The 23990-nt window shown below is 36.4% G+C and overlaps 1 protein-coding gene across 1 annotated transcript; it reads right to left on the minus strand.

Moving 5' to 3' along the window:
- Positions 1-23989, minus strand: LOC137399296 (uncharacterized). The gene is made up of 7 exons (XM_068085344.1): positions 23937-23989; positions 18542-18719; positions 15625-15851; positions 14251-14448; positions 12609-12733; positions 8210-8383; positions 1-1929 (listed from the first exon to the last, which is right to left on the minus strand). The coding sequence occupies exons 2-7, from the start codon at positions 18602-18604 to the stop codon at positions 152-154; spliced, it is 2565 nt and encodes an 854-aa protein (XP_067941445.1). The 5' UTR covers positions 18605-18719; positions 23937-23989; the 3' UTR covers positions 1-151.
- Position 23990: the final 1 nt, after the last annotated feature.

Consider the following 23990-nt stretch of genomic DNA (forward strand, 5'->3'; position numbering starts at 1 on the left):
TTTTTTCTAAATTGGATTAATGAACTGTAAGGATATAAGAGTATTTCTTTTCCTGATTTGTCAGTATAAATGTTCAAATATAAGAAATAAAAAAATATCGTAAGATATGTTCTGAGCAAGAGTTGAGCTTAGTTGGCAAAGGTAGGCAAGATTACGAGCTAATACCATCAAATACTGAATTGGAGAGTAAAACGAGATGGTTAAGAAACTCCTCGAGATCAAGGCTGGAGGTGGGATATATAGACCTGCAATACGGTTTGAGGGCATCAGGGAGTAGCGGGGGAAACCTAGCGGAAATCCCATCTAAGCTATCAACTCCCACTCGCAGTATAGGATGCACATTGCTAATGTCAAGGAATTTGATAGCCAGAAGAAACTCATACATAGAGTTATCATGAAGGGCGTACTGTTCATCGGGCATAAAAAGAAGGACTTTATGGGCGCCTCTAATAGACTTGGAGATCATATAATTTTGCCATTCTCCAGGAAGAATGTCATAACGGGATTTGATTACAATGCCTAAATCGCTTCGCCGCGCTTTATCCCAAATAGCGAATGCCATCGCTGATTGCTCTTCACAGTTTGTACAGAAACTCATGTAAAATATATTGGCGACAGTCGGATCGCGCTGTACAGACTTTGTAAACTTTGCCATGGCCCAAATTCGGATCCGCCACTGATAGCGATACCAGATACCAAAGGCTAGAACTATCACAGCTACAAGAAAAACTCCGATAGAAATTATGAGAGGAATGGCATAGGGCGGCATTGCCATTTCACTGCAATCGGCACTAACGCAATCTGCAGGGGAAGCGTATGCGCTACCGTCGTCGCACAGTTGATCGAACAATACAAAGGTTGAGGCAGCTAACCATTTTAAATATTCTAAATTTGCATCATCACAACCACAATTGCAACTTATCGTGTTTTTGGATAGATGAAGTTGAAATAAAGGTCGTTTTTTAGCATGTGCGGATAATTTCTGACGCATATCTGGTGCAATGGTGTAGATGTCATTATCAGACAGATCGAGATAGAGCAAGTTAGCAGGCAGGGTAATGTTGATATTTTTTATTCTATTTCCGAGTAATGATAGATTTTGCAATGCTGGAAAGCTTTTAGATATATTTCCTATAAAAGTGCGATTTGGAAAGATTTTATCTTCATGCGCATAGTTATTTAGGCTGAGATCGATAAGGTTGGCATGGAATACAGAACTCCAAGAAAAGATTTCACTGCCACCATCCAAGTTAAGGCTTATCATACCTGGAAAAACGATCAAAATAAAAGAGAGATTTAATTGCACGGCTTTTTGAGCTACTACATGCTTCACACTTCCTAAACCTTTTATGTTGGAGAAACGAGGAGGTTGATAGTCCCCATATGAAATATCTACCAAGGTTAGGTTGTTTGATTCAAATTTATCGGCAAAATCCAGTGGAAAGTGCTCGTTCTTTTGCGCATAAAGGGTCTTTAAACGAGGAGGAATACAAATATGGCATGGCTTGATTTCGGAAAAAGCTGCAGGTAGATCATGATAATCTCTGGCAAGAAACCATGGATGATGGCGGAGGTCTGGGTGGGGACAACTAGCGACGGTTTGACTTTGGATTGACGAAACATCGAGGTACTCAAGGTAACTCAGTCTAGTCGTCGACATATTCAATAACTTTGCTGTCCAAGTAACTACATTACCACTAATATGTGCGACATCAAGTCTGGTGAGAACAGGAAATGCTGTTCCATCAATTTGGGGTAAAAATGAAGTGCCTACATGTCCCTGGTAAGATGAAAAAGATGCTGCAGTAAGATTGAAATTGAGTGAATGCCCGCTGCTGCAGTATGCTAGGTTCCTGAACTTGCTAGGATCCTGGTCTAGTATGAGTACACGCAGAGAGGGTGGTAGGGCGCATTTCACATTCTCCCATGCTGAAAAAGAGGATCAAAATTCTAAAATGTTAAATACAAACTGACCAAATGCTACATTAATGCTGTCTGGTTCAACAAATAGATAATTTTAGCGTTTTCTAGAAGGATACCTCAAACTTGGTGAGACACTCGCACACTCTACTTGCCTGGTGTTAGAGTTCTACAGCCCTGACCCACTTCTTCATTATGGTATGACTAGCTCACACTCACAAACCATGCAAATTGAAAAATTTTAGAGCGATGTGAATACAGAAACTGACTACACACAAACCAATAAGCAAAGCATAACCGATTGACAATCAGAACAGCAAACTCGGCACACAAGCTTTCCTTTGACAGCCAGTTAACTAAAGTTTACAGCTTTCTGCGACTATGTGAGCAAAGATGTATAGATGAAGCTACTCTCTGAAGCATGTAAAACCATATCAGGGCTTGACAGGCTTTGGAAAGCCAGGTAATGCATCTATCATGATACAACATTCAAACGATCAACAGACTCATCAGCCATTGGACTGTCATAAGATGGGCTGTAATCATGGTACAACAGACAATGTACAACAGTGTACTACCGACCATCAACTAATGTATAGTATACCAACTATCAGGGTACAACAAGCTATTGATGAATGTTTATCAGACAACGCTCATGGTGCAACAGAATACTGATTACAGTGAGCAGGTTAGTGACGGTGCAACAGGTTATTGATCAGGTTATCCAACTACTAACTGTCAATTTTAGTATACCAAAATCTGTAGCCTCCTTCATGTGGTAAAGGAAGCTAGTCATGATGAAAGCCAGATAATGGAAACTTGTGTGCGGAGTACCAAGTATTTGCTATCATTGGAGTGTGACCACTAGCTGACCAGTGATTACGTATCCGTACTCTTCCTGAAGCAAAGTTTTAAACTCACAGCATTAAAGTGGCTACTCATATAAAGGTGCGCGCACACTAAAGCGATTATCACGCGAAATTGAAGCGATGCGACAAAGCGTCAGCCGCAGCGGCAAGATTGTGGCGTTTTCAGAGCGTTCGAACATGTTTGATTTTGGGCGCGACCTCTTGCACGCTATTGGCTGTTCCATGGTCATACACCGCGAAAACTACAAGCGTGGTCGTTTCAAATATTAGTGTATACTTATTAATAATAATACTTACTTATACTTAAATAATACTTAATAATTAACTTAATTATTAATAATAGTAGCGTAATAAGTTATGGAGGAACAACTTATTGCGCTAGTAAGAGAGAGGCCATGCCTCTATAATTTAAAAAACAAAAATTATAAAAACGAAGAAATTAAAAGGAATAACTGGCGAGAAATCGCAAAAGAGTTGAAGCTAGCTGGTAAGTAAATACTTCGTAAATAAACTGCTTCTTTTTTCCTGCATCGATTGAATACTCTACTGCCACTGCTATTACTGGTCTTGATATATACCAATGTGCAATCTAGAGCCTATTGTCTTACACTAATCTTTTTGCCTAGATGGAGATGATGCAAAGAAAAAATTCAAAAATTTAAGGGATAGTTATGTCAGAAAACGCAGCAAGCATAAGCAACCCTCAGGAGCTGGGGCTGACAATACCACTGCAAGATGGGTGTGGTGGGACTACTTGACATGGTTAGAGCCATACTTGGCAAGGCAAAGGTACTAATTTACTAAAAACCAAAGTATTAGTTTACCTAATATCAATTAAAATTTCCTAACTTATTGACAAGATATAGATATGCAATGAATCATGTTATATAATTTCAGATCAGAAAGCTCATTAGAAGCTATAGATACTATTAATCCAGGCCCATCTGCAACACCGGAAGTCTTTGATGCAGAAAGCATAGGGTATGTAGAGCCTCCATCTACTCCCTCAACATCAATGAGCCACATCGGCGATGCTGATTCATGTCTCAGCACATTACCACCAAAAAAAAAGCAAAGAAAGAGAGTTGAAGAAAAGTTTGAGGCTGAATTTTTTGATAGGTAAGTAAGCCTATTATGCAGTAGGACACATGTGTACTTGCAGCATATTTATAAAATATTACCCTGTATAGTTACACCGTGAAGCGTCTACATGCCGCTCTGTGAAATTACAGGTGGGACCAGTTACAAGCTCAACGAGTCGCAGAAGTCGACGATGACTGCAGTCGTTTTGGAAAGGAGGTAGCGGAGCAGTGTAGAGCCATCAAAGATGATTTTGAAAGGCAACTTATGATGAGAGACATTAGAGAAATAATGTTCAAAGCTCGATTTGGCTCACGCATAACAAGCTTACGTGAGACACCACATAACACAACAACGCCAGAATAAGCCAGTTCATGCTCTGTGCTCAAAATCTTTTAAATAATTCAATAATGCAGATTTCATGTAATTGTATTGTTAAGTTGTATCCAAGAATACATGACAAGTGTGGGCGTGTCCATTAATTATAATTTGACATTTAAAGTTATTTGATGCCACTAAACATGCACATTTGCTCCCATTATAAAATTCTTTGAATTAATTGATGCAGTACTTTCTTGGCTTTCAGATAATATAAAATTTACTGTTTGCAAAATGATGAGCAGTAAACTTTATAGTATCTGGAAGCTAAGAAAGTACTGCAACAATTAATTCAAAGAATTTTATAATGGGAGCAAATGTGCATGTTTAGTGGCATCAAATAACTTTAAATGTCAAATTATTATTAATGGACACGCCCACACTTGTCATGTATACTTGGATACAACTTAACAATACAAGTACATAATCTATTTTTAAATAAGCGTATACATATATAATATAAATTCTAAATTTCTCATAACGAATTAAAATTGCTAGTTACATATTTTTTGTATGCAAAATATACCGTGACCTCATGGTGTAAATACTTAATAGTATACCAATCAAAATTAAATTTTAATTAGTTCGACGAATGTAGCGTTCTTGCCATTCTAATGCTCCTGCAGTACTAAAGTAATTTGTAAAATGTTCTCTAGTTGTAGTAGCAGATAATGTAGGGTTTCTAGCTGTAGCAGGTGCAACATCACCAAGAATGCCATATCCTTCAGCTCTCCATGTTCCATCAACGATTGTTCCGGCAACATTGTCAATGACATCGCAGGCACCTGGGGGGGTGTAACTCGAACAGCATTCTGTGCGCATATAATTGTGCAGGACACAGCATGCCAAAACTACAATTTGTGCATGTTCTGCTGTCATTGGTAAAGTACGACGGAGACAACGCCACCTAGACACCATAATCCCAAAGGTATTTTCAATGGTTCTCCGAGCTCTTGAGAGTCTGTAATTGTAAATGCGCTTCCCAAATGTGTCTAATGAACGTCCAGGATAAGGTCTCATCAGCCAGTTCTTCAATGGAAATGCTTCATCACCAACAAGAACAAACGGCATGTTGGGATTTTCTGTACCTAGAATTTAATCAATCAGTCAAAGAACTGAAGACTTTCATTAGCAATATAGAATATAATATGGTGGATGTGACAACAGCAAGATGTACATCATTGCGTACTGCATGTTTCAACTGACACATAAATTAATATTGATAATGGTGGTGTTAGTAGCAGCATAACATTTCATGTATTTCATAGATTTTAAGCTCTTTCACTGTAACTAGTTATACATCTGGAATGATGAACACTAATACTTTTTTCTAGGATAAGTAAATAGATGATTAATTAACCTGTTAGTGGACAATCGTTCGGAACATTCAGGTTACCAGCAGCCATTGCATGTTTTAATGAGCAATTGTCGAAGGTCCCACCATCAGACCACCGACCAGAGGTACCAACATCCACATATGTGAAACGGTATGACGCATCACACATGGCCATAAGGACAATACTGCAAACAAATAACCAGCAATAACATTAATTAAAAAAATTTAGACAATTATAGTGCATATTTTGTAACATTGCACATTGATTGTCAACAATGATTAGTTCATGTAATATGTTTTATCATTAAATACCTGAAATTTTTCTTGTAGTTGAAATATTCAGAACCGGAATTTGCCGGAGCCTGGATTGCACAGTGTTTTCCGTCCACAGCACCTATGCAATTTGGAAAATTCCAATTCTTCTCAAATCTAAATGAATAGTTACAGAGAATAATAATAGATGTTGACTGAGAGTAGTATTCATGTAACAATGTTGCGTGAACAAGAGCATGATATTAAGTATTTACAACATTATTATTTATTATTATTATTTGGTAAAATATCAAATAATAATTATTAAAAATAAGAATACAATAACAAATAAAATTGTTTTTTACTAAGCAAACAAATAAACTCAAGTTTAAATATAATAATTATAATCACCCTTTAGCTATATGAAACCACTCTTCTTCAGTACTTGGCGTTTTGAGGTATAAATCTTTCATAGCAACCCATATGGCTTGAGATGTATCATATATAATACCGCGAACTGTCGACTGTCCCATTCTGAATAGATTTGCCAGAGTTTTGAACGAGTCCCCAGTTGCCAAAAAAGTCAGCGTCACACACAATCGTTGATCTGATGAAATGGCTTTTCTAAACTTAGTGTCTTGTTTATCGATGTGTGGCCTTATTATTCCTAAAATATGATCAAATGACTCTACAGAAACTCTCATACATTCTTTATGCTTTTCGGGGTATTTTTCACGAAATTCTTTCATTAATAAAGCCCAAGCACCCTCAGTAGATCTTCTCAATAACGTTGGATGCACCCAAAATCGTCTTCTTTTCGCTTTTGCTTTCCTTTTCATATAAACGTAGCCAAACGCGATAGTAGCTAACTCTTCCATATTTGCAGTTTTCGGGATTTACCAAAAAGTTGGCACGCAGCAAAACCAGGTCTCATCTGTGATTCGTTATTCATCTGCGATAGGTCATAGGTCATAAATTCGCTCTGACGATATCGCAACAAGTGTGCTTTGAAGTGACGTTCGTTTGACGCCTCGGCCGCTGCAGCTTCGCCTTAGTCGCTGCTAGTGTGCGCGCACCTTAAACCTTATCAAATCAATTCAAATGTCAGACCATGTTGAGAGACAACGTATGAAGAACATATGAAAGCACTATTTTCCCACTAGATGGGAACACTGATTTCAGATGTATCTCATGCTTTACTGTGATTGCTTAATTACATGAATAACCATTTTATTAAATTTAATAATTTAACAATTAGGTAACAGCTGTCATCTTACACCTTTTAATGGAAAATGTAAAAAAAGAAAAAACAGCTTATCATGCCAAAGATGCAGAGAGTTATTGAAATCATTTAGTAAAAGCTAGCCCTAGCATTTTGTTATAGTGAGAAAGCAGGAAACAATCGATTGTCTATTAATCCAGTGCATTAACATGTATGGAATCAGTGGAAGAACTGGGTAGACAACGTGAATTAGTGTCATGACGGATAATCACCATTGTAAAGGATCTGCTGCATAAAATCATTTCTCCACCTCTTTCGATAGTAAGGTAAACATACTATAAACAATATAGGTACTGATATATCGACATTGGTCTCAAAATTGACATCTCACAGAAGGCAGATGTCAGAGAGTATGTCAGTAGTGAGCTGAACGGTTTCAAGGACAAGAAGTGCTTTTGGTCACTCCTCAGTATTGTTTGAGTAAATAAACAGACTAGGTAAAGGACCTGAAGTGAACATGATCTATAGCGTTATCTCCCTTATCTCCCGACAAATCCCAAGTTTTACTGTTTCACTCTGAAGTACTGTACTTGTATACACCTTCACAGACTAAGTTAGTTTATTTGATTAAAATACATGATGTTATAGAAATGTAATCAATTTTCAGACATGGAGTTATCCAATGAGTGAGGGGAAATTTTAGCATTTCACCCATTCTTCTAGACTAATAACATAGCATAGATCGGATGGATCACTGTTATCCACTACCCAATCCAGCAGATACTCAAAGCTTTTCCCATGCCCCTTCATTCTACAATGAAATACCTCTACTAGCAAGTCTTCTACTGTAACCATTGCTTCTTCATCACCACTACGCTGCTTGGGTAATTGTCTCATCAGGGGTGGGACAACTCCCATGTAGTAGAAGCATCCTAAGGTACAGCAGCGCTATTATCAGACTACAGCCTTAAATCGCTCAACAATTGAGATTCATAGATTTTGCGAAGGAGACTGCTAGTTTTTGTCAGCTAAATTTCCCCTTGATATCCTCATCTTCAGTGTCTCTCCTTTCTTTCTTTTTGAACCTTCTTACGGCCACCTGCTCCGATAGTTGGCTGCATCAGGTAAAGGTAGATCTGCTCAGCAACTTACCGATGTCGGCGCATGAAACATCCAGATACACAACATTCCGTAGGAGGTCAGTGACACCAGTGATGTATAGCAATGACCTTGTACTAGTACATCCCCTGAGTGACACTCTAGCGAGATGGCTATCAGCTAATTGGAATAGGTTGCTCTGTTCGCTTAACCTGCAGGTTTTCCCCCCTGTGAAAATCAACAAATTGCGTGAATACAAATAAAAGCACAACCAACCGTCATATTTGGCAAGTTGGAGACAATGTAAAGTAGAACTACCTGTAGTGCTAATCAGTGTAAATGGTTTACATGAAATTTGATAAGCATGTAGCATCTAGCTTATGAAAGGACTCAAAACTAGCCGGTTATATCGCTGGGTTATACAAACATTGACTAACAGAATGCCCGGCGTTGCATGAGTAATAGAATAGTTACCTAACGAAGTTGAGTAACTTACCTGGAAAGCTAGATCTTTACTAACATTTTTACTAAAAGAATACCCACGTTTTGGACCAGCTTAGCAATCGTTACGCGTAACAGTCCACAGTGTTAATTATTAATCCCAAGAAGAGCTTCAAGCGTGAGTATTTTAACCAATGTAATGACTATTTTCCCAATGACTCCATTGTATTCCGTGTACTTTAATAGTAAAGTTCGCCACATCTTAATCTGGAGGTTCTGCTATCAAATCCAGTGTCGTGCGAATTTATCAGTGCTAGATTTAAAATGCTATAACTGGACACAGGGTTTAACAAAGTCAAAAAGACAAACACTCAGATTTTTATATATATAGATTGTGACTTGACAGCAATCTACTGCTATGGTATAGGTTTTACAACCTTTTAGGCTGCTTCACACTATATCCCTGTATGTCAGCTTTTTTCTCTCAACGATTATTCATCGACTATGTGCACCATTAATCGATGGCATCGTCGAGACAACTCCGATACATCGGAAAAGATTGTAACTGTCAAACGTTTTCGATAAAATCCATCCAATGACAATAGCATTCACAGCTGTCAGCAATGTGCATCACTTCGGCAATGGAGGTTGACCGTAGCGGATTGCTTGATCTACCGGTATATTGTCTTTATGACAGTTGTTGCAAGAATAGTATTTCATCGTAATGCGATACAAAGTAGAAAGAGAAAAGCTTTGCTGCTGAATGTTCATTGATGTAAATGCAGACGGGTCTGTGATAGTGTGAACATTTGTATCTCAGCCGATCACCGAAGTATTGTGTGATTAACACCGACATACTGCAATATAGTGTGAACCAGCCTTTTTTAATGACCTGACTATAGTCATTAACTAGCTGGTTACAAAGGTACCACTAATCAGCTCCGCAATATCAAACTGAAAACTATCTACTAACTCAGTTTAAAAACTATTAAAAATTCTTTCATTTATGTAATAGTTGCATCTTTTAGTGCTGTTGGAGTATTATCTGCTTTTTAGTAGTTCCCCTCTATGTTCTATTTTTTGTAAGTCTTATTTATTGAGTTTCCAAACACATTTGCTGAGTTCTATCTGATGTTTACGCTAGCCATGTTGAAAAAAGGTTTGCGTTTATTGCATCATGTTTTAAATTCTGTTTTAGGTTTTTATTTACGTGTAGTTTTTGATTCTTCAACTATTGACTGGTATGCGATGATTGTCTTAAACAGTGGTTGTTTAACCAAGTTCTGTTTTTCCGGCAGTTGCAAGATGTTTTAGTGGTACTATTGATACATACATGTAGATCGTCCAGGAGTGACTCAGCTTGTAGGGTTACATGAAGTGTGTCATAGAAAAAATATTTGAAGCGTCTTAAAAATGTTTATGTTCGTTTAGCCCTTAAACAATATTCTTTTAAATTATTCAAGGGCCAGCTCGATAAATAAGCTAACAGCTGAACCATCTCCACCAGTGGGTCATCAATAAAAGAAAATGGTGCAGATCACTGTATTTCAGTTTGTAAAAGAGCTTTTTGTGATCAATGTACAGTTGAAGATCCCTTCTTCCAATGTGCTATTCTTCTTCTCCATAAATGCAACAGACTTGAAGTTATTGAACACGAACAACATTTGGACATAAATTTCACTGCCAAGCTCAGCGCAAAATGTGAGATAAATTTCACTGATAGGTTAACACACAATGATTAAGACTTCAATCAATAAGACATGATTTATGCTTGCATGATGTCTAACCAACTGTAAAGATAGCGATACTTCCAGACAATTCAACAAATTTATTTGCATCAGAAGCCAGTCCAAATGGTGATGACCTGCGTCTTATCTTATTTATGAAAGGAATGATTTTCATTTCTGATTGCAAGGACAACTTGTCATTAATGCGGCGCCTCGTGTAAGATTTTACTAGATTTTTCCTGATCACCTTACAACTGGTGCTAAGGAAGCGCCGGAACTGTCCATGTAATAATGGTATTGGATTGTGGTTTGGGTCTATTGTCCGTTCATCATGAATGTCTATATTGATTTCCGAGTTGGCAAGCTGAATATCAGACTTAAACCATAACTGCCACGAACAACTTTTATCGTATTTACTAGGTAAATCAGACACGCTGATTCCGATTTTGTAATCAAAATAAAGATTAGGCCACTAACTTTCAGAGTAATGAAGGCTTTTTTACAGCGTTTTAATATCGGTCTCGAAAACAACACGATCGGCATAACAGGCTCCGCCCATAAATACTTGACGTAACCTAGCTTTTTAGGAACAGAAGTTACGTAGGGATGTTTAGACCGATTTAGAATAATAGAGATGGGTGTTTTAAAATCCATTAATATCTAAATTCAGCCTTAAAAATAATATCAGTCTTTTCTGAAAGGTAGATAAGCTATTTAGCATTGCATATTTAAAAAGTGCGATAACAACGTTAGCTCGTGATAAAACTGCACTTTTTGAGCTAATTTTTCTCGGCGTCCAGCCCATTTAAACGTCATGTAACAAGCTGCGAGCAATTTTAAATAGTTTATATCCCTTTCATAAAAAACTGAAACTATTTTACAGGCTGGATTTAGATAATAATGGGTTTTAAGACACCCATCTCTATTATTCTAAATCGGACTAAACATTCCTAACTTCCGTTTCTGAAAAAGCTAGGTTTCGTCACATATTTATGGGCGGAGCTTGTAATGCCGATTGTGTTGTTTTCGAAACGGATATTGAAACGCTTTAAAAAAGCCTAAATGACTTTGAAGGTTAGTGGACTAATCTTTATTTTGAGTACAAAATCGGAATCAGTGTGTCTGATTTACCTAGTAAATACGATAAAAGGTGTTCGTGACAGTTATGGTTTAATGTGTGAGTTCTCTCAATGGGTAGTCAATAGTATGGCGGGTTTTGACAATTTCTAAGAATCTTTCACCTTGTATCGATTGTGAAATTACAAGATGGATTAAGGATATAGTAGGGGTGATCGTAGCGTGTTATGTGTCGCTTTGTCTATCCATTGTTTTTTTTTACCTCATTACCCTGTTTGCACATGCGCTCGTCCACGAAAAAGCCGCCATCTTTGTAGAAAACGATCGTCATTCTCTTGATTAATAGTATTTTTCCGTGTTGTTTTGATACTAAAATAAAAAGTTTGCAAACAAAAGCATTATTTGCAATAATTAATTGCAGAAGCTTCATGCTTTTAACGATAAAAGCTGTCCATACAGATGGCAGGCAACGGTAGAATGAGGTCACGAAAAAACGAAGGATTGCGTCTGTTGCATGCATATGGTAGTTTAGATTGAAGTTATGTCAACTTTGAAGTTTGTTGAGATAGTTCAGTATCAATGCAAAAAACTTTTTGTAAATAAAATGGCAAAAAGCCGTTGGCTAACATTTTTAGACATGTTTTCAAATGTTTGATGGTTGGCTGACACTTTATTTATATATGTACTTCTATATATCTATATGTATTTAAATGTTTTGGATATAGTTTTGAATAAATCTAATGTTATGTCAAAGAGGTTCGCTGTTTTCAGATTAGCTTCATCGATAGTTTTTATATAATACTTTATGAAAGATTCACCGGTCCTTCTTTTGGTCATATTGCGAAGGTTTTCTTTGCATGTGGGTAACCCATCATTTGTATAAAAACCTACTTCTGTTGTAAGTTTGTATAAGAGAAATGCATCAACAAAGACTCTAGGCCGTGTCCAGACAAAACTTTCCACTATTGTGTCAAGGTTTGTACTGTGGTTTTTCTATGGTCTGTGTATCAGAAGCGTTCTTTTAGCCTATAAATAAACTATGTATAAAGAAATCCAGGTTTAAACTTTCTGGTTTTGGCAGATGCTACCAGACAGAATTTACAACTTAGTAGATTGTTTGGCTATTCTGTCATTATTTACGAGTGAGCCATAAGCTTACATATTCACCAGCTTTGGAATTAGTAGCTCAATACAGAACTTCCACCCACCGAGGTTAAGAATGGTGAGACGACTAAGATTTCCCAGGTGCATGACATTAGATCCGGTCACATGTAACTCAGTCAGGTTCTTTGACAGGCTTGTTACACTCTCACTGTCCAGTGTGAAGTTCTCTCTGCAGAAATATGTCAGCGCATCACAATATGGCATTATATACATATATATGACATAATATACATATACATCTAGATAAGCGATGATTACAAAGGATGAAGAAAAGTAAAACGACCAATGTAGATTATCTCATTCCTGATTATCTCTTCATTATCTCATTCACACGTACTCTTCAGTTCACAATCAGAGGTGAATTTACAGATTACAATATGGTAAAACGAGGAGAGGTAGCAGTTAGGAATGCGTTAGGGAGAAAATTACTAATACTAAGAAAGTTCAATTAAATGTGTGAGTGAGAGCCAAGCTTATTTCCTGTTTCACAGAATATTCCCATGTTTCCTTTAATATTACACGGCTTAATACAACATTACAAACGTCTATGTTTGTAATGTATGTAAAACATTGCCACATGTGACTCAATATAGCATTGTTCCATACCAAATAATTAATTCGATATAACCTTGAAATGTTCCATATAACATCACCTTGTTTTATAGATCATTCTAAGGTTTATCTCTAGCATGTAAACGTATTATATGATACTAATTAGGTGATTCGTCGGTTTTCTTAAATGTTCATACCCGCCAAAATTTGACTACCGAAATGGAGAACATCATAACTGGATGGGTATAATACAAACATGTTAAAATGTTGAAAATAATGCACAGTCAAACCTCAACTTACAATCGCCTCTTCATGCAAAATCTGAGCAAATTTCAACATGAGAAACTAATATTGGAATGAACTAAATTTTAATATATATAATAATATAGCATAGATTTTCCCACTAATGTATTTCAAAGTTAGTGGATGAACATTAATGTGAACAAATGGCTAAAGGAGACAGCGCCAGCAACCATACCTGAATGATCTTTGCGACACTAAAAAATTGTGAAAAACCATAATCTGCTTTAAAAGAATCAAATCAAATACTGCCAGAAAAACTAACGATAGCAAAAGGAAACAGCTTAAAGCAACATTTTTGAAAAATAACTAATAATAAAATTTTAGAAAGCTTAATTGCTGTAACATTACGCAATAGAAAACAAATGTCATAGAGCAAATGGTGATAAAAAGTTTTAATAAGTTTTCAAGGTTATATGACTGCTAGCAAATAAGAAAGTATATATATATATAATATGTTTGTATTATGTCATGGCTAATCAAAATAAAATTTACGTAGTACATCATAATTTCAAACTTGTGTTCTAGTTTGGCTATCATAATTAAGTGAGAGATATACACCGTCCAGGCAAAATAATTACTGTAGATACAGCGATGTTTAAATAAAAACTTTTTCTTTCTCATGAATTGTTAAGCTAGTCTGCTGCTCTTACTACAGTATTCTATGGCGGCAATAGGGACAAACCAATTCAGCAACTATAATGTTTTTAGAAAGCTTCTACCCACTGATCATGAGAGTTAGAGATGAATGTAACTAAACACTATAATGAACTGTTATAACATAACTAACTAGTTGCAAGTGAGTTAGATGAGCTCTAGGATGACGGCACCAACCTGCCATCACATCTGAGGTTCTCATCTGGTGTACGAGACCGAGTTACTAAGGTGAGTGATAGACTTTGTAACTGATTCAGACCAGCGAATACTCCGCGTTCAAAGGTTGAGGAAAGGTAGCAGACCATATTGAAGGTCAAATCAAGGACTCTGAGACTTTTGAAGTGATCACCAGTGAAGTCATCTCTTGCCAGCTGACTGAAAATTGATAACGATGAGAAATGAGACAGCGATACAATATATCTAGATGAAGGAGTTGTCATTCAATTGAGAGCAACGAACCTCAAAGCATTAACTTTTCCAGAACTAATTTTATGAGTACTTAAAGTAGTTTCTGATTTTATCAGAAAGTAATATTAATACTTTCGATAAAATCTCACATCAAATTGTAAGATTTGATCAAAAAGTAATAAGATTTTAACATAATTTGAGGAATTGTTTGGTGTCTTATGTGACTGATTGCAGGGATTTTTCAAGATTAAAATCGGCAAAGCTTGATGGCGACTCAAACACTCAGAAGAAAAATAATTCTCTAAAAATGACATCATTAGTTGCAGTTCCCGTTTCTCCTTCTCCTTATGATATAGGCTGTTGTGGACAAGTTGCAGAGTTACCCGTCTCTATTGACTTTTTGTTGTACTTGCTCATTAACGTTGAATAAAACTTCAAATATAGCCTTAGATACATCGCTATAGATGTTTCAAATGATTTAAAGATAGGTTAGTTAGAAATTGTCCCATTGTTTCCCTCTAAATTTTGGGTAAACATATAAGTACTCGATGTCGATGAGACCTTATAAACAATATGACTGATTACTAACTTCATTTTTAGAGAAGTATGGGCACGTCTTTTTCTTCTGCCGTGGTCAAGTTTTGCCAATTTCAATCTCGCAAAATCCTGGCAGTCAGATCACCAAAAACAACAACAAAAATCTCAAACGAAAAAAATCTATACTTCTGGATAAAATCTTTTAAAATTGAACATGAGTGATCCTTTAAACTAATCATTTGTTTTTCCAAATTGAAGAAATAAATGTACTGGAAAGAGAGTAGTAAGCGATCAGTACTATGAGAGTACTTTAGTAGTACTATTAAAGTACTGCAGCAGTACTTTAATAGTACTATTAAAGTACTGCAGCAGTACTTTAATAGTACTATTAAAGTACTGATGCGTCACTGTCATACTACTATTAAAGTACTGCAGCAGTACTTTAATAGTACTATTAAAGTACTGCAGCAGTATTTTAATAGTACTATTAAACTACTGCAGCAGTACTTTAATAGTAGTATGACAGTGACGCATCAGGAATTGAAATGTCGACGCTACGGTAAGTCCAAACCCTTGTGATGCTATGAAAAGTATATATTACATCACCTGATGCTATTATCCGTGAGGTTTAACCTCTCTAACATGGGAAGCATTCCATTTATATTCTTAGTAAAGCCTTTCAATGTTGAGATATGACAGCTGCTCAGATCAATGTACAGCCTGCCTGCCTCACAGTATCCTCGACTCTTAGAATATTTGCAGTCGCAACCATCAGCGAAAATGCAAAATGTCGTGTTCCATTGCTGCCTGACTGTTGTTTCATCACATTCGGCCTGAAACTCATCTTGGATATAACAGACACTATGGCACAGACACTATGGCACAGACACTATGGCACAGACACTATGGCACAGACACTATGGCACAGACACTATGGCACAACTTGAGGCTTGGAATGACTGCTATACTAACTGTATCTCATTCAACTACCTATTCCAGTTTCTTGATGCGATATAGGTGTATTGAAAATGTTAGAAACTGATGCCGAGTAAATCGGTAAACCAGTGTCTACTTGTCTTCTACGGCACCAGTTAACAATGCTAAAAAATTCAGCTAACCACAATCCATCGTTTTTTTTGACATCATCAAGTCGTTTGCACATGCGCTCGTTCACGAAAAAGCCGCCATATTTGTAGAAAACGATCGTTTTTCTTTTATTTACTAGTACTTTTAGGTGTTGTTTTGATACTATAATAAAAAAATTGCAAACAATTTTTCAAACAAGCATCATTTTCAAAATATCATTGCAAAAGCTTCATGTTTTTAAAGATAAAATTGTCTATAAAGATGGCCGACAACGATAAAATGACGTCCCGAAAAAATGAAGGATACTAACTGAATGCCCGGCGTGCACAGATAATAAAATAATTACCCAATAAATTTGAGTATCTTAGGCTAGTAAATTGCGCTAGTCTTAATCCTTACTATAATAAGAGCCGAGAAGCGAGCTTGATGATACATCGTTGATGTAACATCAAGCGGACCAATAGTATTTTCGCAAGCTCTGCATAAATATGTGCACAATTTTTCCATAGCATGGGAAGGACAATGTATTGTAGAGGTTTCGCACGCCTGTCTGCAGACCTGGACGTTCCGAGTTCAAATCAAGTGTGAAACGGATTTTTCGTTGATAGATTTTAATTGCTATAAATGGACACACGAATGACAGACAAACACATAAAGATTGACTGATTCATTTGAAAGTTGAACAATAACCTTCATGCTGACTCAACAATAACAGTGAATAACAATAACAGTGAATACCGTAACAATGTTTCAGTATAGTTTTGTGGTTGTCGCTGATATACAGTGATAAGCAAAGACTGAGACACGACATTAGTCAGTTTTAATTTGCCCTTAATATGGCTTAACATCTCTAATTTGAGTAATGTAAGAGTTAATCCTCATATCTTGTACATCAGAAGAATAATTAAAATGTGACACATCTACTCATGCATGTTGTTTCAAATTTCCCCAATAGGTTTTAAAGCAGATTACATGAATTTAATGGGATGTCACTGTAAAACTTTCCTTGCTTATCAGAAACAATCTTTAAATAAGAATTCTAAAGGCGCTACAACTTTTAAAGACTCTTAATTAGCGGGTAGAGGTTCAATGGCTTCCATTGTTGCACTTCATACCGTTATACGTTTAAAAATCTTTGTATAAACTGCTGCAGCATCTTCACTAAAGTCATAGGCCTACTTTTAAATATGCAATACATCTCCAAAATATGGAGTTTTCAGTTTTGAAATTATGCAATGAGAAAAGCCTATATGTATTAATGGTTTCTCGAAAGTTCAAGATTCCAAAATCAACTATCTACAACATAATCAATAGATGGATAGGTGGATATCAACTGATCATCAGGACAATGCGCTATATAAGCTAGACCAGAATGATCAACAAGATCATTGTTTTAAATTAATAATGAAAAAAACTTTGGACGTAAAAGGACAAAGACGTCTTTACGAACTATAGACAGAAAGGAATTTTAGACGTTAAGAAATTCCTCTAAAGCAATGTAAACAGTACAAAGAATTAAGGAACTTTGCAGAAGTTCCTACCCACAGCAAACTGTCAGTATAATAATGGTGAGTGGATTGTCCAGGACATTCCACAGGATATTCCTGTCATTGCTCAGAGGCAATCGAAACCTAAATCTATCACCTCAATCCTTAGAACTACATGTAAATCCTATAGGAAACTAGTGCATGAGGCTTATTAAAAGTCTTAGGAAAGAAGGAAGAGCAGTTAGTAATTTAGAGCTGTGGTAAGAAGGGTTAGAAGAGCTTATTCAGCTGTTTGAGAACATGCCCAGACGCTGCCAGATGCCCAGACGCTGTCAAATGCCCAAATGCTGCCAGATGCCCAGACACTGCCAGATGCCCAGACGCTGCCAGATGCCCAGACGCTGCCAGATGCCCAGACGCTGATAGATGCCCAGACGCTGCCAGATGCCCATACGCTGCCAGATGCCCAGACGCTGCCAGAAAAGGGCATCGACCAAATTCTAAACACCATTGTACAATTCAACAATCTTTTTCAGGGCCATGAAAACAGTTTTGTTGGGTTGTTCTTAAAAATGGGTTGTTCTTACGGCGCTGTATCAATTACGTTATAGAAGTACACTGATCACAAAAGTGTTGTTCACTTTTAATCTTTACAGGCGAATATCGTATGTAAAACATTTCTTAAACCAAATTTACATAAAACAACTAAATTTTCTATGTCATGATGATTTAGAAATATATTTTTCTATAAGCAAAAAAGAAAATGGCAAATTAATTTTGCTTTGGATATAAAACTTTTATTTCAGTCCACCAGTCTGCAGCTTTTTGCTAAACCCTCTAGTTTAAAAGTGTCCAGAACTAGCCAGTTTGAAGCTCCATTAAGAGCCAGTAATGCTTGACCAACAACGATACTCGAACTGATAAGCTTTCTAATACATTGAAGAAAGTACCTGAGTGTTAGAAGAGTGAATCAGGAACACTGTCATGAAACTGGAAAATAGAGTTGAAAGCATTCTCGTTGCTAAGCAATTATCATAGCTGTGAGATCATAGGTAGATTATCAGTGTGTGAATGAAACAAGGCATTGCAGAGCGCATAAGGAAATTGTTGCAATATGTCCATATCAATCTGAAAGTTAAAACAAAACTTAGATAAATTGTTGTATAAATTAGACATCCATAATACAGAAGTATAATCATGTATAGGAATAATCAAATATAAAGTATATTTTAAATAGTACAATCTGATATAGTGTACTACTGGTGGTCATCGAGAAAATCAGCAATATAGAAATCGATCAAGAAACTGATAGCTTGTGGATATCAGTGCAACTACACATATATACAAGAGCTCACCTTGATAATTACCATATTCTACACTAAAGTTTAATTGTTATTGATGAGAATATTCTAAGTAAATCCAAATGCAAGGATATTTACAACCTTAAAAATTATGCTTTTACCAGTTTTTATTGACAACTGTAATTTCAGGAATGTTTGATATATAACAGTAGTTAGCACTTTAACACAGGGTGATTACAGGTAACAGTAGTTAGCACTTTAACACAGGGTGATTACAGGTTATGTCTGAACCCATAAAAAGTTATGATCCTCTTATTCTTTTCAACACAATTTGAAAATTCTAGACACATCTCCGACTTTGTTAAAAAAAATTGTTAAAAAGACATAATCGAATGCGTTGCATTACCTGGTCTAAAGTAACAGAGGCTATGAAACGAGCTATCAAGATTATTAACTACAATACTGATGTTTCCGTCTTTTTTTTCATTTTCGACAGTGCCAAACCACTCTGTAATGACAATCACAAAGTTCCAGCAGTTCGCACAGTAATAAAAAGATAACTTCAGCACGAAGGAATGGATAAAAATATTTTATGCTAAAGATTAAGATGTTGGCTAAGGACAGTTTGAAAGCAAGTTTAAAATTCCGGGTATCATAACAGAACTTAACTGACCGAGTGACGCAAAACAGCACCATTAAGTAGGCAAAGAAGATACACACCTCTGATGGATATGAGCTTCAAAGCCACATATATTGCTTTTAAACAAGCAATGTTATTTCTTCAGATTTTGAAAGCCACAAAGTTTTATCTGAACTATGTCAAGAATATCTTTGTTATTTGTGCAACTTTGAGCATAGATTTGACAAAGCTTTCAATGATTAGCTGGTTGAAATATGTGTGTTTAATTGGCTTATCAGAGAAACACAACTTAAAACTTGCGAACAAGCGTATTTTGGATAGCTGGTGTAACTACTGTTTTTTACCAAGCTGATACTTGATGGTTTCTGATTTGAGAATTTTTATAATATTTGTACAGTTACTAAACTTAATTGGAAGCTCAAAATAATTATTCCAGAACTTTTTCTACCCACAGTAGAATCGTCATTGAGTATATTGAATGCCCCAAAGATACGTGAAAGTGAGACCTTAGCTTAGTGTAAATGTCCAAGATGGGCTGCACATTCACAGAGAAACATGACTCTCATCTTTGCTTTCTTTTTAAAGGTTGACTTGCAACAAAATTCACATTACAGTTATTTGGTATCAAAAGATTCACCATGTTTTACTCTGTTGTGTTGTAGGTGCAAAATATGTGGAAATGTGATTACAAGCTCCTAAAAGCTAAAAAACGAACAGTTAATCGCAGCCACACGAGACCGCCGTAGTTTGGATTCTCTTTCCAAAACGGCTCAAATGTGATGTAGTTGTAGGAGATGGCTTCTGTTTACACTTTCTTGCAACCTCATTCGTCGAAATATTTTCACAAATATACTTCACGCATTCAATAAAACCATGTCTATTGCTCTTACGCGTCTGTTTTATCGTCATTGTAATGCTGTCACTTTTAGCACTGATATTCTATAACCTACCGTAAAAACTCGTTTAATTTTTTAAACTTAGCTCGAAGGAGGACATATTATTGTCTGATAAACATGACGAGCCTGTTGGTCACCTGTGATAATCGAAAAATGCTGCAGAAATTAATCACGAAGTATAGGTCACATGATCAGATTACGACTAGACGATTAGACCATGCCGAAACAAAACTGTAAAGTAGCGAGTATTTATATTTGATACGGGGTCTCCGGTAAAACCCGAAGTGTTTGTCATAAACTAGTGCTACGAGAAGTTTTATATTGAGCCTTTTATTGGCCTTTCAATTCATGTGAGAACATCCCATGACAAGACAATAACCAACTGTAATGACTACGTCAGAGAAATAAACTGATTCCAATCTACAGCGGCGTTTCGTTTTTTAGCTTTTAAGAGCTTGTAATCACATTTCCACATATTTGGCACCTACAACACAACAGAGTAAGACATGGTGAATCTTTTGATACCAAATAACTGTAATGTGGATTTTGTTGCAAGTCAACTTCGAATGATAACTTGCCTCTTATTACTGCAGTCCACACCACTATTTGACAGCAAATAATAACTGTGGTATATTTATTGGAAGCTTGTGCTGAGGTTAATTCCATAGCAATAACTATAACACGGTCCAGAATGAGCAGTTATGAGCAATAGACTGACAATCAGGCTATGTATAGCGGGTTGTCAGACCTTGGGCTATGCTGGCTAGTGGCATTAAGCCAGTTGTAATATTTGTCAACCTTTACTTATTAGAGTCAGCAGCTAATAACTAAGTACTTGTAACGCGTGGACAAAAACCGCTTCAGTGAGTGCTGACAGTACTACGCTGACTAACTTTCTGAGACTTCGTAGAGAAAAATAGTATGCAGACCAATCAAAGCACCTTCGTATTTTTTACAATCACTAGTGAACATGTTGGTGTCCCGCGCTGCTTTCTAACATACTAAGGAAAAAGTGGCCTTTTTAGATTTTGGTTAAAATTGTAACATGTTACTGTTAATCTATCATAACTGAGGATGTTGAGAATTTTTGTCACACCAGTTGACTATTAGTTTTTGCTAGCACAGAGTTTGTACTTTTCACAGATTGGACAGTATGAGGTTTTAAATCTTCCAATTTCTTGGGAAACATTTTCAATTGATATCATCAGGAAATTTCTGTGGTTTATCTAGCATTTACTGGCTTCCCGAATATTCTCCTGTCTTTGGTCTTGAGATGCTTTCAGTTGTTATAGTTAGTTTTAGTAGTTAATTTATAGTATTAAATACTTGGGAGTTGTCACACCGCTTGCTCATTCACCAAGTTGCTTTTTGAGGAAGTGTTGTATAGGCGTCTATCACATTCTATTGCATTTGCGTCTTACTGGCCTAACGCTAATTCAATTTCTCCTTAGCCAACATATATGATCATGCCAGCAGGCAAATCCACACTTGTCTTGACAGGTTGCGTACATCCAAGTGACCAACCTGCCAGTGCCCTCTCTCTACTAAAGTGGTGCTACTGGTTCTTGCATACTTTTGTTTTGCAAGGTTTTGTAATAATTGGAACCATATATTAATCACTAGCTAACATTTTTTTTTTTTTAAACTAATAATAGTTATTGCCTTAAAATGTATTAGTGAAGGAGTCAATTATTGGTGCTAACGAGTGCTAATGTTAATAATACGTATTATACAGGTTTTTGTGGCCAGAACATTTTTGTCGCTACTCCCACATCCCTTTTATTAATTTGTGTCATTAAAAATGTGCACAACCTTATATAACAATATCTGATATAACACTAAGTTGCCTTTTAATCAATATCAAGCATGGCTAGTCGCTAGATCAGTGTCTATATTGTTTTCCATGCGTCATCTTTGACGCTCATTCATACTCCTCCATGGGTATTCTCATTGGGCCCATTCAGAAGATGTCCACAGAGAGGCAGTGAGTTATTGGTAATCACTGAGCTCCATGGCTGCTCGATCCTGCCTATCTCTCTGGTTACCTGGTTTATTGGGTCATCATAATAGAGGTGTTGTATAGAAGTATTAGCAACACCAGTTAGCATAATGAAGAAACAAACGACTAAACACTGGAGACATATGCAGTATTACTATGAACACGACACCTAATATATTAGAGGACCAGCAATAAAGACAGTCATCATATACTCTATATATATACTATATATTACATATACATGTACATATACTTTTACATACTATATATATATAACTCTTATACAGGCAGCTTAAACATTTCCTGTGGAAGTAGCCCATGAGGAAAGAGACATCAATTGACATGCCAGAAAACCATTAAAAGATATCAGACCCGTACTAAACACGACCAAGACAATTGGAGTTAGTCATCATTTCCAATCATTATACTCTCATGATGTACTAATACAAGTTCACTCAATTGCCAACCCTATGCAACATAAAGAACAGAACCTGAGCCCCTAAACACCTTCTCACAGGCTAACAGAAACGTCTATAAAAGAGAACAGCTCCAACGACTCAGCACCGGTCGATCTATCCCTCTTTCTTCTCAAGGACCTGCTGAGGCTCCCTCTGCTTGCTGAGACACATTCATCTGCCTCTGGAACCTCCCTCTTTCTCCCCTCTACCTCTGGAGCCTCTATCTTTTTCCTACTTATAGAGCCTCATTCTCCATCCTCAACTGATCCTCTTCTACTTCACTATCTCAACTACCGAGCCTCTATATATAAGGACTGCCACGACTCTCGTTTGACAGCCAAAACTCGCAGACGTATAAACCGAGTAAGCAAACATGGACGACCGTTCGAGTAAGGGTGTAACTTTTATTAGCTATTTTAACTTTTTGCGATCAATATTATTGCCTAGAATTTTGTTAGTTGTGTATTTTAATTGTTGGACATATAAAATAGAATAAAGAAGTAGGCCTACATTTTACTGGTAAATATCAGTAAATTGCTTAACACCTTCACTTGTATCTGAACCAGTAATAATCAAATTAGTTCCCACATGACAAAGCAAAAGTACACAAACTGAACAAAATCAAAATAGAATAAAATGAAAAAGCAAATTCAACGCTGATGTTGTGTGTGATTTCGGATTAAAGAACAATAAATATTGCTCATATATATTAGTTATGCATAACATAATTGCTCCTTGTCCAGCCCTGACAGAGGAACAAATATGTCCCATGATACAAAAAGTGAGACGTTTAAATTTAAAACTATACTATTTTTATTTAAGCAGCAAAATGATTTTCAGAAGAGCGTAAAAAGTATGTAACACAGTTTCCTGCGTTGCTGTTAGCCCTAAATAATCGGCATCTCTACTTGGCCCAAACATAAGAAATTAAAGTTTGTAACACGGCTTCGGCTTCTCAATCATAATTTATAGGCGATTACGCAATTACAGACACAGAAATTTATTACTACATTCTTCTATGAACCGAAAGATAATAATACATGTATCTTACCAACAGGGTTTTAAGTTGTTAATCAATTCTAGCGCATTACAAACTGTTTAGTAC

The sequence above is a fragment of the Watersipora subatra genome, chromosome 7 (genome assembly GCF_963576615.1).
Source record: "Watersipora subatra chromosome 7, tzWatSuba1.1, whole genome shotgun sequence".
Taxonomy (NCBI): Eukaryota; Metazoa; Bryozoa; class Gymnolaemata; order Cheilostomatida; family Watersiporidae; genus Watersipora; species Watersipora subatra.